Source organism: Castanea sativa, chromosome 6 (assembly GCF_040712315.1).
Source record: "Castanea sativa cultivar Marrone di Chiusa Pesio chromosome 6, ASM4071231v1".
NCBI classification, from domain to species: Eukaryota; Viridiplantae; Streptophyta; class Magnoliopsida; order Fagales; family Fagaceae; genus Castanea; species Castanea sativa.
In genome coordinates, this window is record NC_134018.1 from 14294256 (window position 1) to 14309973 (window position 15718).

The 15718-nt window shown below is 33.4% G+C and overlaps 1 protein-coding gene across 1 annotated transcript; it reads right to left on the minus strand.

Moving 5' to 3' along the window:
* Window positions 1-544: 544 nt before the first annotated feature.
* LOC142640914 (uncharacterized) lies at window positions 545-7546 on the minus strand. Its single transcript, XM_075815233.1, has 4 exons — window positions 7198-7546; window positions 5408-5572; window positions 4683-5167; window positions 545-1312 (listed from the first exon to the last, which is right to left on the minus strand). Exons 1-4 carry the CDS (start codon window positions 7511-7513, stop codon window positions 941-943), a joined length of 1338 nt encoding a protein of 445 aa, XP_075671348.1. The 5' UTR covers window positions 7514-7546; the 3' UTR covers window positions 545-940.
* Between the last annotated feature and the right edge of the window lie 8172 nt (window positions 7547-15718).

The window sequence follows — 15718 nt, forward strand, 5'->3', positions numbered from 1 at the left end:
TTTTTTTTTTTTTAAGAAAGTTTTGAGAAGCTATCTGGTTGTTCTTCGTAGCGTACATGTCTCTTATGCGTGCTTTCCCCTTAGGTTAAAATTAAAAATAAAACCTCTTTCATCGTTGAAAAAAAAACCACTTTCCATGCAAATAACTTTCAGCACCTGAGTGAGCCAGCCCTGACGTCTCAATGCGCAATCCTACGTCTTGCAACCTGACGATATTTCTGATGATGGTGACCTATTGACTGTCATTTTCTTTATTAACCCACGATTTATGAAAGCTTGCTTAATCAGAAACCACAATCACATTCAAGGGACTATAGGTGTGATTGTGACAAGTTAAACACCTCAACAACTTCCAGAGAATCAGATTGGATTCACCTTATCTTCAGAAAAGCATATTTGATTCAAACGAAAGGCACAAATCTATCAAGCTTCTTAGAAGGTCAACCTGATTCCTGTATATCTTGAACATGTTAATGGGTCCTTTGTATTTGCATTTGGAAGGAATTGTTTGATGGAACTCCGCATTATTTTTACGCGAGATATAAAGTTCTTTATAGCATTTCCAAACATAAATACATTTATGCTTTAAAAGGGATACAACACATCCTAGACCACTTAAAGATTAGATGCAAAGCACACAAGCATAGTTGCTAATAGTAGCCAAAACTGCACGCCTTATGGCCCTTCCTATATTTTCTTCTTCTCATTCTCTCTAGCCATGATAAAGTTCCTTATAACATTTCCTTACACATATAAACTATATGCTGCAAAAAGGATACTGCACACAAAAAAGATTAGATGCAAAGCAAAGCGTTGTTGCTAACACTGTACAAGTGCACATCCAGACATACTATGGCCTGTCTTTTCATCTTTGACATCCTTCCTTTTACTTTAGCAGGTCCAACCTTCCAGCAATTGTAAAATAATCATTAATGGCCAATCATTCAAATATTGAAACATCTCCGTTCCAACTGCACGAAGCAATTACATTAGGCATGATTGGATGAAAAGCAACATCTATGCATGCCTCCTCATATGCTTTGATTTTTCTTACAAGTTTGGAGGACCTGTAATTGTAGAAGTAAATAGAACCATCCGAGGAGCCTGAAGCAAGCTTCTCCCCATCCAAGCTGAAATTGCATTTGATTGGAAATCCAGAGACACCATGGTTCTCATACCTTTTGTACTTGTCAAGCTTGAATGGAGGACTAGAAGAGAAGATTGCAATATAATTTGCATTTGACTGGGCAACAAAAAATGGATCAAATGGGTGGCGCCTAACACAAGGACAGGTGTATGCTTCCACATAAACCTGCTAGCAAAGAAAGAAGTTTTATAAAATATCTAATCAATTGATAAAAACAATGGAATGGAATTAACATTCATGTGATCTTAAGACACCCTCCAAATCCAAAATGCATATAGCATTGTAAACACAGTATCAACTGTATTAAAGTACACGCATAAACCAAAATTCTAAGAATCCTCAGGATCAAAACCTGTCATTAATACATGGCATCAGTATCTCGACTATTTTGTTTATTAGACCTTATCCCAAATTTTGTATGCCTATCAGGAATGGACATCGTCAATGGCCAAGAGAAAACAGAGACCTCCCTTACTTTCACCAAGCAATAAAAGTGAAAACTAAGATTCACACAGTGGAATAATATGTTGACATGAGGCTAAAGTATTACCATCTTTTTTCTCAACTGAAAGGACCAAAACTAGAATTTCAAATATTGATTTTTTTTTTTTTTTTTTTTAAAGGAAGAAAAAGAGTATGATTGGCACAAGACAAAAGCTTTAGTGGGTATTCATACCAATTTGATGTAGGATCTTTAGAAATTCATCACTCATTTAGGATTCTTGATAAGTTCTAAAGGGATTCTTGAATGGGGTTTGAAATTTAAAGGTTTAGAAAGTATTAGGTAATAAAAAGGTTAGATCTTGACTAAATCTTGGTGGAATAATAAGATAGATTGTATCTACACTAAATCTTGAGGGAATAATTAAAAAGTTGGATCTATCGTGACTAATCCTAATGTGCAATGCCTTTTCGTAGGACAAGAATTTTAGGTGCTATAACAACCCACACTTTTAACCATCCCTACTTTTATACAGCAATATAAATTACTTGTACATGGTCCTGTACCAACTAGACTTGGGTAAACACCTATTTTGGTCCCTAAAGTTGAGAAGAGGTTCCAATTTGGTCTGTAACATTTAAAAAGGCACAATCAAGTCCCTTCAATTATTTAAATTGTTGGCTTGTAGCAATCAAGTTCTTACATCTGTCTCACTAGTGCCAAGAGATGATGTGTCCCATTAAATAGCTGAAATGACAATACTTAGTGATGATTTCATAACTGGAAATCCACATAGACCATTTTGTTCCCTCCAAGTGTCTGAAAAGGCTTGCCTCTACCTGCTCCCCTTCTTCCTCTCCTGCCCTTCTTTATGAACTTCCAGTTGCCAAATCATCATAAAGTTATGCCATGTGATGCAGCCATGGAAGACTAATTTATTGACACTTTGAAATTGTCTATTTAAGATTGTTTTATAGGGTCAATGATTGAAGTCTAATTGAAGCAAAGGTTACATGGTTTTAAGGGTCGAGTTATAAGTATTCTAGGGTTGAGATAGTTTTTAATTTGGGCTTTTATTTTACAAGTTAAGGTTAGTTTTGTTTTGATAAATAACTTAGGGTTAAGGTTAGTTTGTATTTTGCGGTATAACTGTAATTTCCATAACTCCTGCACATTAAGTGTATTTTGGCAATTTAGTTGAGTTATGAGATTCTACATATTTTATGTTTATTTGCTTTGAATGTAAGTTAGTCTTTTATTGCATTATTGGGTTTTGGTTTACTAGTCAAAATAGGAGTGCTAATGCTAGTAGTACAAGAAAGAAGTCCTATATGTTTATGCTCAATGTAGTCAAAGAATTGGAGGAGTTGAGTAATAAGAATTGATTATTTGGTTATGAGAAGCATGTGTTACCTAGTGTGATACTTCTCCTACTTTGTTCCTTTCTTCTCTATATTCTTGTGGTAGTGTTCATATAGCCCCTCAACACCATAAATTTTACTCACAGTATGAACAAATCAAAAATAAAAAGAATTATATCCTTCCTCCTTACAACTCCAAATCAAGTGCTTCCTCTCACCTGTCAAATCCTAAAACCTCAAGCACTTTATCTACTAAAACCATCAAATAACTCATCAAACCAAACTTTGATTCCTAAACACAAATGCTGTCCAAAATTTTCTAGTTACTTGTTTGCTTCAAGAGAAATAGTATTCTTGCCCTCATTTCTCCATTTTATCAAACTCTGGTGAAATTTGAGCCTGACCTTTTCTTCTACAAATCTAAAGCCTAGATCCACAAATTTCCGTGAGCCTAAACCCACTACAAGCACATGAGTACCCATTTTCTAAATTTGTCCTACTTCACCATATCAATTATTTAATGTGATACGCCATCTATTGGCATTATTAATGTAGACGAAAGGACTTGATTGTGACAAATTAAATGATTTAGGGGACTTACCAATGTTTTGTAAATTTCAAGAACTAAAGTGTCTGCCCATTAGACTCTCAGTAGGCAAAAAAAAATGTTTTGCTGACTATGCCCGATGGCCTCAGTCATTAATCCTTGCTAAAATTACAAAATTCTGTTGTGAAGGAAAAACAAAGTGTTTGTTAAGCAGCCAACATGTCAGATGCCTCTTCAAAGGAAAGAAAGAGCAGCGTCAATTCTGACATGAGTGTGAATTCTATTTAAAAGTGTTTTGCTAAAAAGCTTCCATTAATTCAAACCATTATCAAATAACAAAAGCATGATAACTATACTAATATCAATACTAAAAGCACCATGGATCATATCATCAAAAGTCAAAACCAATTCATTTAAGTCAATGACTCACCGATTGCTACAGTACAAAATTTTTCTTTGATATTAACAAAACAAAAACACCCTGCAATTTTTTCGTGTCATTATAAAAATCACATCCTACCAATGACTGAGAACAGGAATAACAAAAACATAGAAGTTCAAATAAAAGAAAATTTCCCAAAAGGGAAATAAACTCATTGGTGGATAAAATTTCATACTGGATATTTTACCGACTCAAACTTTGAATAGAGTTTCTAGCTGATATGAATTTTTCTAAATACATTGTATTTTTTCCCCCTTTTTGGCACTACCGATGAGTACTTCCCATGTACTACAATTGCGCCCTTTTTGCTCTTTTCAAATGAAATCATTGACTTGTAAAAAGAAATTGTTACCTATCCACAAAAGAATCATACTGGATTATACCCAACGAATTGATATGCTTGGCAAGGCTTTAAGGACATATTCTGAGCAAGATATGAAGTTAATTAAATGGATAGCAGTACTTATGAGTATGGAAAAAGATATATTTCAACAAGTTTCAATAAGTTAAACTCCAAAATTAAGATAAGTGGGTTATATAGTAAGCAATAAATGAACACAGTTTTTTCTTTTTTTTTTGATAAGATAAATGAACACAGTTTTGGGATAAAAGAGTTATGATCCACTCCACAATGCCTCTGTCACTTCCATTAAGCAATGGAACGGCGAATCAATGATGCCAACAAGATGAGAAAGAAACTCCCACCAACAGTTTAGGAGGAAAATGTTGAGTGACTCACTTACCTGATTAGAAAGCGGAACCTGTCGAGAGACATCCCAAACAATAATAGAATTTTCACTGACATTGCTTCTAGAAACATCACTAGAAGAGATAAACTGCTTTCCATTGATGGCAAATTCAACATCAAGGATCGAGCCTAGACTTCGTATATATTCATGGACCACCTTGCTAGTTCTAATATCCCATAATCTAAGATGACCCTTTGCTCCCCCAGAAAGGAAGAGGTTGCAGTTGTCAGGATGGAACTTTATGACGCCAACAACTTGATCCTCCCTGAAAACCTGAGTCTCTATTCCCTTTTCGATATCAACTAACCTTGATGAGCAATCATATCCACAAGAAAGCACAGACAATCCTTTTTGTGACCATCTCACATCTTTTACTGCTGCATTGTGGAAGCTTAACACACGCACCTTCTTCTGATCTCTGCTCCATACATTCCATATACAGATTGAGTGATCCATCCCAGCAGAAGCAAGAAGATGGGCTGTAGACTAACTCTATTCAACAGATCAATGAGGCAAGCAATATATACAATAAGCATAAATATTGCTCAATATTGTTATTAAATATTGTAGCAGACACATTGCAAGTCAAAATAAATTAAAATTACAGATTACTTGATAAAGTTACCTGCAAATAATGATAACTTCAAACTGTAGGGTACAATAACAATACAAAATAGGGCAAGTATTAAATCAACATCTAATTAACAAAAAGAACTTACCATGACTTGGTGACCAATGTATAGCATTGACAGCCTTTGTATGGCCATGTAGAGCTATAGTTAGCCTCTCAGATATTCGTCCTAGCCGTGTGCGATCCTCTCCTTGACATCTCAATGATAACATAATATCATGTGGTATATTTGAATCTGAAATACTCCCAAAAACTGAGAACAATAACAGAACAGCTTAGACTAGCAACAGTAACATATTTCCACCAATAATAAAGATATTCATCTAAATCAAGTTTACCCCTTAACACTGAATGCAATAAACACCTAAAACAATATAAATATTTAGTATACTTATGTGAAACACATGATATAGAACTTGATTAGTTAGTAATAGCAAATAATATGACATGTGAGAAGTATTAACCCAAATACTACGAAAGAGGCCAATAAGTACAAGTTTGGTTCCATGTCTTGATTTGTGCATATCACACCATGCTATATAGACAGATCTCCATTAGCCATGTCAACATCAATGACCAAATCCATAATGGCTGTCAGATGCAGTACACTTTCAGTTACTCTCTCATTCTGATGTTTACACCATCGGACAATGGCAGACTGGTGCAGTAATTTAGCTCATGATTCAAGAAGTTAATAATTTTGTACTTAAAAGAAAGCAAAGATTAAAGTATAACGGATTGTGATCCTCTAAAATTCCTAAGGTAACTCTGCCATAGAGTTCTTAAAATCCTAAGCATTCATTGTTAAATGAGTAATTTCAATTTTTCCACATCAATGCATTCAAACAATTAACACTATTTCGGCATCTATTTAAGTTGTTGATGGTGTGTCAAAATTCAAACCACTCATTTAACAATGAATTTTTAGAACCTCATTTATCTTCAAAGCTTATAGGAGCTTTTATTTTTTGCTTAAGTTCTGGAAATTCGATTCTTTCAGCACTTGACTAATCTATAAGACCATCATAATTACTAAAACGACTTTGGTTACCAACAGGGTTGAACTCAGACCATATGCTAAGAGATGACCAACCACCAATCAATAGGTCTTCCAAAAATTTTATGTTACTAATTCACTTGGTATGAAGTTAGAAACACAACTCATACCCTGTCTTCCAAAAAAGAAAATGTGTGTCTTGCAAACTTTTTATTTTTTTAATTTTTAAGATGCCATTGAACCTCACCAACGCAAAGCCCTTGACCCTTGCAGAGTAACCACGAATACATGACTCCTCCCACCAGAACTGTGTATCAGTTAATCCAAGGGAACTCCTAGTGGGGATCGAACCCAAGTTGTCTAGCTCTTGCAAACTTACAAGTTACAAGCAATTTTCACAAAAACTTCCATTATACCTAAATCATGGCCCAACCAATATACATTTCACACCATAGCATTGCTCCCTTGAAAATGGTACTTATTAATAATCAAAAGGTACAAAAACTATCATCTTTTAAACGCATTTGGACATTCGAATTTCGGGTATAGTTCCCCACCCCCCAAAAAAAGTGACAGAGATATAGGAAATTGACCTTCAGCTTTTAAATGGTTTCATAGAACATATTTAGCACCAAAAAATAATCTCATTACTGTGGTATCATTTCTACATCATTATCATTTGATTAATATAAAAAAAGTTATCATTTTGCAATGTAAAACAATTAATTACAGCTATCCACACTAATAATCAAAGAAATTAATTTATAATATCCTTTCAAATTAACCATAATGTAAATTACTAAACCACAAAATATTCTACAATTAACAATGATTTAAGATAAATTTATCACGCTAATCTATAAAAGGTAGAAAGCAAGTACCAGAGGCAGAGGATGATGTGGTGGTGGAAGGTGGGTTCGGGTTCGGGTCGGAAACCCTAGGAGACGAACCGAAGAGTGCGCGTTCTCTTTTGGAGACGTATCTGCCAGGAACCGGAGCTTCGGTTTGGAGGCTCGGGCTCGGGTAATGCGGCTTGATACTGGTACTTGTTGTGGTAGTGGAATACGGGTTATCGGGTTTGGGTCGCTTGGAAGAAGGGAGTGACAGGATTTGATGCTTGGTTTCGGATTTTTCTTCGTCTTCGTCTTCGTCTTCGTCATCTGAAACAGTGGAATACGCATTGTGAAGAAGATCCATCGCTAATTAGGATTTCACAGATTTCTCTCTCTCTCTCTCTCTAGCTCCTCTCTAGAAAATGGCTTTTGCGGTCAAATTAATTGGATACGGCCCAGTATGATGGGCCGTAAGACCTCAAACCCAATACTTTTGACTGGCATTCGGGCTTGATTGCTATCTTAGTATCATGTAAATAACAAAGCCCGGAGATGTTCATCATAGACTAAGGTGGGTTTGGGACATATTATTTAGTTGAAATTGAAAACTTTTCGCTCAAAATGTAAAAATAAAAAAGTTAAAAACTTATTGAATAGTACAATAGGACCAATGAATAGTACTAAAAATTACAATGAGACCCATAAATAATACAAAAAATAAGCTAAAAACTCAAAATCAGCTAAACTTTTCATCACTTCTCAAACAAATTCTGAGTTTCATTGTTACAAGCTTACAATTTTATTCAAGTAACTTTTTTTCTCCCAAAAAATTATGCTCAGTCCTTTGTAGTTAGATTTGCTGTCTTTTGGAAATACAATTTCTCTGAGATTTCGTTTGCCTCAACTAAATTTCATTTAAAAATGGAATATGCATCTTTTTAAAGCATTGCACATTTTAAGGTACATTTATATTTCTAAACAATAAATTAAATAAGATAACAAAAATTACCTCGTCCAAACACACACACATGACCCCAAATAGCTTATCAAGGTCAAGTTATAGATTGTCTTTGGAAAACTTAACATTAGACATGGCAAAACAGGTTGAAATTTGTTGGCCCAACCCGAACCCGCCTATTTTGTTACAAATTAAATATGGGCCAACTTGCAGCCTGCCCCTTTTTTTTTTTTTGTGGGCCAACCCAATCCGACCTGCAACACACCTTTTTCACTTTTTTTTCCTAAAAAATATTTAGAAACTATATAGCATTAGCAAGGTGTGCTAGAGTACTCCTAGGTACATAACATTATTATAAAATGTACAATGAACTTGTGTGTTTTGACAGTTTCACCCCTTATTTACTGATGGTGAACCAAAAATTGAACTATCTCCAGTTCATCTACATTGTCGTCTAAGTCCAGAAAGGATGTCCGAGTATAAAGAGATTGTCCAGAATAAGAAGGTCGTCTAAAGAAAAGAAGATTATTCACCACGGAAGCACCTAGATGACCTCCCAATACTTAGAAAATTTCAGGATAAATTTATATCCAAAAGCTTATAATCCAGACTGGATTTTACTATTATGAAGTATGAGCAAAATCCTTATTCATCACTCTAACTTCCTACTAAGTTCTTAACTTCTAATGGCAGTCGTAGAAAATAAGTCTGAACCTTCTAACTCCTATAGCAATTGTAAAAGATAAGACTGAACCTTCTAACTTCTACAGCAATTGTGGAAGTTAAGTCTGAACTTTCTAACTTCCATTCACGTTGAGGAAGTTGCTAAATAAGTAACCACTCCAAAACTCACTATATAAGGACTCATCCACATCAAATGAAAGTAAGTTTCCACCACTCCTAAAGTTGGAATTCCTAAATTCTAGAGAAAAAACTAATTCACGCATCGGAGGGTTCTTGGCCAGTTCACCCCAGTCACCTTTGATCTTGTGTTTTTTTCTTTTCAAGCCTTCCAAGCAACCACTAGCCCATTAAAACAGGGAGTATTTAGTCTACTGATTTTCTATGTATCATCATTTACTAAAAAAAAATAAAAAGTTAAATAAAAGGGAAAAAAAATACAAAATGAATAATAATATACTAATATCTATTTAAGTACCTAACAACATGTCCAAGTTTTTTTTTTATCCAGGTTTGTCTATTTGATTTCAATATGGCATTACTAGTAATAATGTAATATGTTAATATCTATCTAATCTAAGTATATAACTAGCACAAAGCCACAAACGTGGCCACAGTGAGTCAGTGACAATTGACAAAGTGGCAAATGGCAAACAAAACAAAATAATTCAATAGTGACTCAAACAAAATAATTGCAATTTTTTTTTTAATGATTAGGAATCTGAGCATTATGAAAGTTGTCATAATGCCCAAAAAAAAAAAAACTCAATTGGACTTGTATGTCGAAGAACCTAGACTTAGCAAAAAGCAAAATCCAAAGTTAGAAGTTATCTCTTCGTAGAAAGAACATTACAACTGGTTTCCAGAGCTCTCTTTAATGGCACGAGATCTCATGAACATAGGAAAGAAAAAAGGATCTAAATCAAGTTTTAGCACATGAAAAAAATTTCTTACTCCATATCGATCACATCTTTTGCCTGAGAACGTGGAAGCTACATTGTACTCTAAAAGTTGGTTATATAGATTTAAAGGTATTTTAATTTATTAATAGAATCATATAAATTATACATTTTTAACCCTTTATTGATAAGCTTTGATTTGCTTTCATGATACACTTATGTTATATTAAATATTGTATCGTAGATGAAGATATTGATTAAATTGGCCAACTTGAGCTACAATTCGCATGTATGAATATTTGTAATGCTAAAATCTACTATCAATGTTGAGTAGATTGAGGTATAATTCTTATAAAATATTTACTCATTCTTCTTTACTTAAATTTTTATGTTCATTTTTAGAGGTTTGATTTTATATTTAGTTTATTTTCTATATAATCTAATGTTATTATTATTTTAAATGCAACAGAGATTTGTGCACTTAAGAAGGTTGATAACTTGACATGAACCATAACATTTAGTTTCGTAATTATTATTATATATATATATATAATATAAAATGTGTTGGGCCTTGAATTATTGTGTGGGTTGGGGAACCAAATATATTTAGCCTAGCAAATAAATCTAACCCATCAGACTAACTAAAATTAACTAATTAAACTTAAATTAAATAACTAGAACTTATTGAGTCAGATAAAAAAGAAAAAAAAAGAGTTAGAAACCCTACCCCACATTCATCGTTTAGGCACTCTCATAACCTCCCTCAATCCCTCTCACACCCTTAATCTAGCCAAATCTTGTTATTGTCGCTGGCCTCCCCACGCTCATCAGCTTCGTTTCTAACCACATGACTCTTCTATTTTCATTATCTCTCTCTATATATAAGTGTATCAACTACCAACTCAACATTCAACAACTCTCTCTCTCTCTCTCTCTCACTCTCTCTTGCTTTTTTTTTACATATGATTAAAGTTATGGTTTTGAAAATCTCAAAAACGCTCTTTCCTTTTTTTTTCTTTTTTTTTTTGGTTTTGTTTAATACTAAATCAATGCTATTTTATGAGATTAAAGCTAATAGCCTAGAGTAGACATTGCATTTTATACCCTTACGACTCGGGCCTCGTTCCCCAATGATGATCAAACTCTAAGGCCCAAGGCCAGTTTAGAGCCCAATCAAATGTTAAATTAACTTGAGGAGCGTTAAAATGGAAAATATAACCTTTTAATTAAGCAAAAATCTATTTTTGAAAATAAAATGACCAAAATAGCCCTCGGCCTACGTACGTGGGTCGCAGCTTGTGTACGCAAGCCAGAGCATGTGTATAAAGGAAAGTGCCTGCTTACACAGTTGAGGTTTTAGGAGCATAAGAAATGTAAGTTTTCCACAATAATGACTGAGGTTTAGAACGAACCCCACATTGTCTGGGAGCCATTCCAAACCCTTTTTTCAACTATAAAAAGCTTTACATGGTAAATTTTTAAAACACTTAGAAATCCCACGAGAAAAACTTAAAATTCACTAGAAAATAGTGAATCAAAAGAGAGTTTTTCACAAAACACCCTTTAATCATTTTTTATTTGATTGAGACATTTTCTAGTCCCAATCCTTTACGTTTAAGATTGCTAATCACGTTTCTATTGATTTGTGAATAGATTAACTGAGGGGAACGATCAAAATTAAGCTTGGAAGCTTCTTTCTCTGAGGTATTCTTTTGAAATTTTCTTTTTCCATTTTTGCCTTTATCTTTTCTTTAATCTGTTTCTTTGTTTAGTTTATATTTTATATATGTTTGTTTATTAGTTTTAGGCTTTCTTTATGTTTTTAAGCATGTTAGGTTGCTAGATTTACTTCTTCTTTTTTTTTTTTGTCTTGTTTGGCTTCTACTCTGTTTCTATGTTTTTAGGTTTTCTGGGTAAGGATTTGCGTACGCATAATCTAGCCTATGCATGCAGGCTGAACTCATGCGTATGTAGACCTGTTCTAGTGTGCATGATGCCATTACCCAGAAACCCTAATTTTTTGTTTGTTTTGTATCTGCATTCATATGTTTGTTTTGTGTAACCTTTTTTTCATATGATTTAAGCCTCATAATTGCTTGTTCACCTTTTAACATGTTTGTTTGTTATCACATGTTTTGATTATGGTTTAAGTTAGTATTTTTTAATTTTAATGTCATTCATCCACATGTTCATGCATTGTTGCCATAGGTACTGTGCTGCTGAGAGGTAAATAAAGGGTAAGTCATACATTAGCAATGTCCATGCATTTGTGTTAGGGTTTCACTTTGATGATATGGTGGAACATGCTTAAATGTATGATTAGGGTTTATGATATGTTTTCCTTACTATGATGATATGTTTGTTGTTATGCTTAGGTGGCTGCCTTGTTTGATTCATGATAGGATTTCACATGCTAGGGTTTCTTTTGTGTTTGGCTTTCTTGGTTTAGGTTGATAAGTATGTTGTTTTGGAATGAATGATGTCATAATTGTATGCTTAAATGTATGCCAGTGTGTGTGTGTGAGTATAGATACAAGTATCGAACGTGCTTTTAATAAGGTTAAGACATGAGACAAAATAATGGGATGCCAACCTTAGGGTTGGGTGATCTTGAGTGCCTAACACATTCCCAAGAACGTACCTAAACTTCGAACTCAAACTCTAGTAATAAGATCAAAGGTTCTTTCTTGAAAGGACACTATATTCATGGTTCCTAAACCATATAACTAGGTGGGGACTTCGACACTTTTCCCCCCATTGTGTCCACACCTAGTAGTAACAATGTAAAATGTTTATTTATTTTTTCAATTTTTATATGTAAATAAAGTTAGAGTTTTGAAAAAATCAATAATCCATGTGCTTGGCTACTTCTATTGGTTGGTTTCTTTATTAAAAATTAAAAACTAAAAACTTAAATACTCTATAGGTCATGTGCTTGTTGTGATGTTGTGTTTATATTTTATAAAATATTTTTCCTTTGTTTAAATTAGTTGCTTTTTAAATTTATTTATCGTTGGTGTATTTTTTTATTGTTGTTGATATCTGTGAACTTTAGTTGTTATTTTCTTATTGATGTTAGGGTTTTGAAAAAATGGATAACCTCATGTGCTTGACAGTGATGTTGATGTATTTGTTTATTTTTAATTGTAATGTTGGTGCTTTTGTTAATTGTTTTTAACTGTGATGTAGGTGTATTTGTTTATTATTGCTTTGTTATTCAATTGTTAATTTCTTATTGATGTGTTTATTGTTGCTATAGACTAGACTCTTTTTCATTTTTTTTCTTTGTTATTGACTTATCGTTTAATTGTTGCCATATTTTTTTATTTATTATAAAATAGATTTATTTTGGACTTATTTTTTTAATTGTTGCTAACTTATTATGTTTACTGTTGTTTTATGTTATATTGTAAATGAGTGACACGAGAAATCTTAGAGAGCCAAGATAATGAAGGGGGCCAAGAGGCAACCAATGTACTGGAAGACAAAGGCAAACCCCCACTCCCACCAATAGTAGGCAATGCAAGAAAAAAAAAAAGATCTATTGTTTGGGGTCTTTTCACTAGGATGGAAGAGGGGGATCCTAAGAAACCTAAGGCAGCTTGTAACTATTGAGGCTCAACCTATGCTTATGATACTTAGTTGAATGACACTACAATCATATTCAATCACTATGTAAGAAATATCTTTATAAGGAGGTGGAAAATAACCAATCAACCCTAGCATTCAAACCTAAAGAAGAAGAAGAAAGTAGTGGGAGACTTGTGCCTCAAGTGTATAATTTTGAGAAATGTAAGAAAGTTTTAGCTAAGATGATTATTATAGATGAGTTGTCTTTTAGGTTTATGGAGAGACTTGCTTCTAGAAGGTTTATGTATGTTGCTCAACCTAGGTTCCATCCAATCTATTGCCGCACAACAATGACAAAACTTTCTTTAAGATATTTTTGGATGAGAGAAAAAAGTTGAAAGAAGTTCTTAAAGAATAGTGGGTATGCCTTATCACAGATACACGAATATCCGTGCAAAATTTAAACTACATGTGTCTCATTACCCATTTTATAGATAGTGATTGGAAAATACACAAGAGGATTCATAACTTTTGTTTAGTGGAGAATCACAAGGGTGAGACACTTGGGAAGGAGATTGAGATGTGTTTGCTTAATTGGGGGTTGGACAAGATTCTAACAATTACGGTTGATAATGCTGCTTTTAATAGTGGGCTCATTTCTTTTATTCAAAAAAAGACTAAGCATTGGAAAACAACAATTTTAGAACATAAATTCTTGCATTTGAAGTGTAGTACTTATATCTTGAACTTAATTGTTTGTAAGAAATTTACAAAAATGGATGAGACAATAGTGAAAGTGAGGAAATCTGTGCAATATGTGAGATCCTCTCCACAAAGACTAAGTGCATTTAAGTTATGTGTGGAGAATGAAAAGTTACCTCTAAAAGTCAATTGTGCTTGGATGTGCTCACTAGGTGGAACTACACCTATTTGATGTTAGAGAGAGCCGAGAAGTATCAAAAGGCTTTTGAGAGATTGGAGGAAGAAGATTCAAATTATCTTAGAACAATCAAAGAGGGGGCAAATGAATAAGGAAATGATGTGCATGAAGTTGCTTGGGGACTGGATGATGTGGATATGAAAATATTAGGATCTTTGAGAAATTTCTTAAAAATTTCTATGATGCAACCTTGTGGTTTTCAGGTGCTAATTATATCACTAGCAATAGTTTTTTTTTGGAGCTCATGTCTATTCAAGACATAATTGACTAGAAGTATGAAAAATAAGGTCTTTTGTTGAAAAAAAAATGGAGTACATGAAGTCCAAATTTGAAAAGTACAGAGGAAACTTTGATAGTATGAATCGTTGTTGTATGTTGGCTTAGTACTTGATCCTCGATACAAGTTACAGTATCTTGAATATTGTTTGGGTTACTTTGTATGAGAAGAAAAAGGCAACTAATATGGCAAATAGAGTAAAAAATGTATTGTTGAGTTTGTAAGATGCTATACTCAAAATCAATTGGGGAGTAGTAGTTTTTTTGCTACTGCTACTGCTACACAAGCACAAGGTCAAAAATTTAGTGGATCAATGAAGAGAGATGATTTTAGTGTAGTTGTAAATGTGAGGGAAATGAGGATGATGAGATTTAAAAACTTGAAGGGTTTTGATTCTTCAAATAACAAATTAGAGGTCGATAAATACTTAGCAGAGAGTTGTGTAGATGTCTCAGATGAGAAGTTTGATATTTTGGCTTGGTGGAGGGTTAATTCTCCTCAATACCATGTGCTTTCAAAAATTGCACGATGTGTTTTTGTAATTCCGGTATTCATTGTAGCCTTAAAATTTGCATTTAACCCAACTGATCATCATGTTCTTGATACCTTCCGGAATTCTTTGTCTCCCACTATGGTGGAAGCCCTCATTTGTGATCAAAACTGGCTCTATTTTTCATTGGCTCTAATTAGCCTTCGAGCTACTATGGATGATGTTGAAAAGTTTGAAAACTTGATAGAGGTATGTTTGTCATTATTTTTATTCAAAAAAATATATAAATGTCTATTTCTTTATTATTAAAAAAAAATTCAGAATGTATATTTATTTCTTTATTAAAAAAAAAAAAAAACTAGATGTCTTGAGTTCTTGGTATAAGTATTGTTTTATTTTACAAATGACTTTTTTGTGTTTTTCATTTTTTGTTTGTAGAATTTGTCAATGATATTACATTTTTATCAGAACTAGGCATGCCCACACCAGCACTGATTGAAGTTGATGATTGAGGATTGCTCTTTGGACTGGTGGTATTGATGATTTTGAGATTAACTTTTTGTTGTTATTTTGCCAAATGATATTAGGTTTTGTTGATTTTTATTTTGACAACATATTGATATGCGGACTTACTAGAAATATTGATATGTTATATATGTAGACAATGGCTTATATATAGATATGGGTTTTTATTTTGAGTTTTTGACAGTGGCCTATTTATAGACAGTATATGGTATTAGGCAATAGGCAATGA

Bases quoted from the DNA above. Each gene is read 5' to 3' on its own strand.
- LOC142640914 (XM_075815233.1), bottom strand. From the start codon at position 7,513: ATGGATCTTCTTCACAATGCGTATTCCACTGTTTCAGATGACGAAGAC. The intron at 5,573-7,197 runs GTACTTGCTTTC...TATTGTTCTCAG, and splicing joins CACATCATCCTCTGCCTCTG to TTTTTGGGAGTATTTCAGAT. The intron at 1,313-4,682 runs GTAAGTGAGTCA...CTTTGCTAGCAG, and splicing joins AGGTTCCGCTTTCTAATCAG to GTTTATGTGGAAGCATACAC.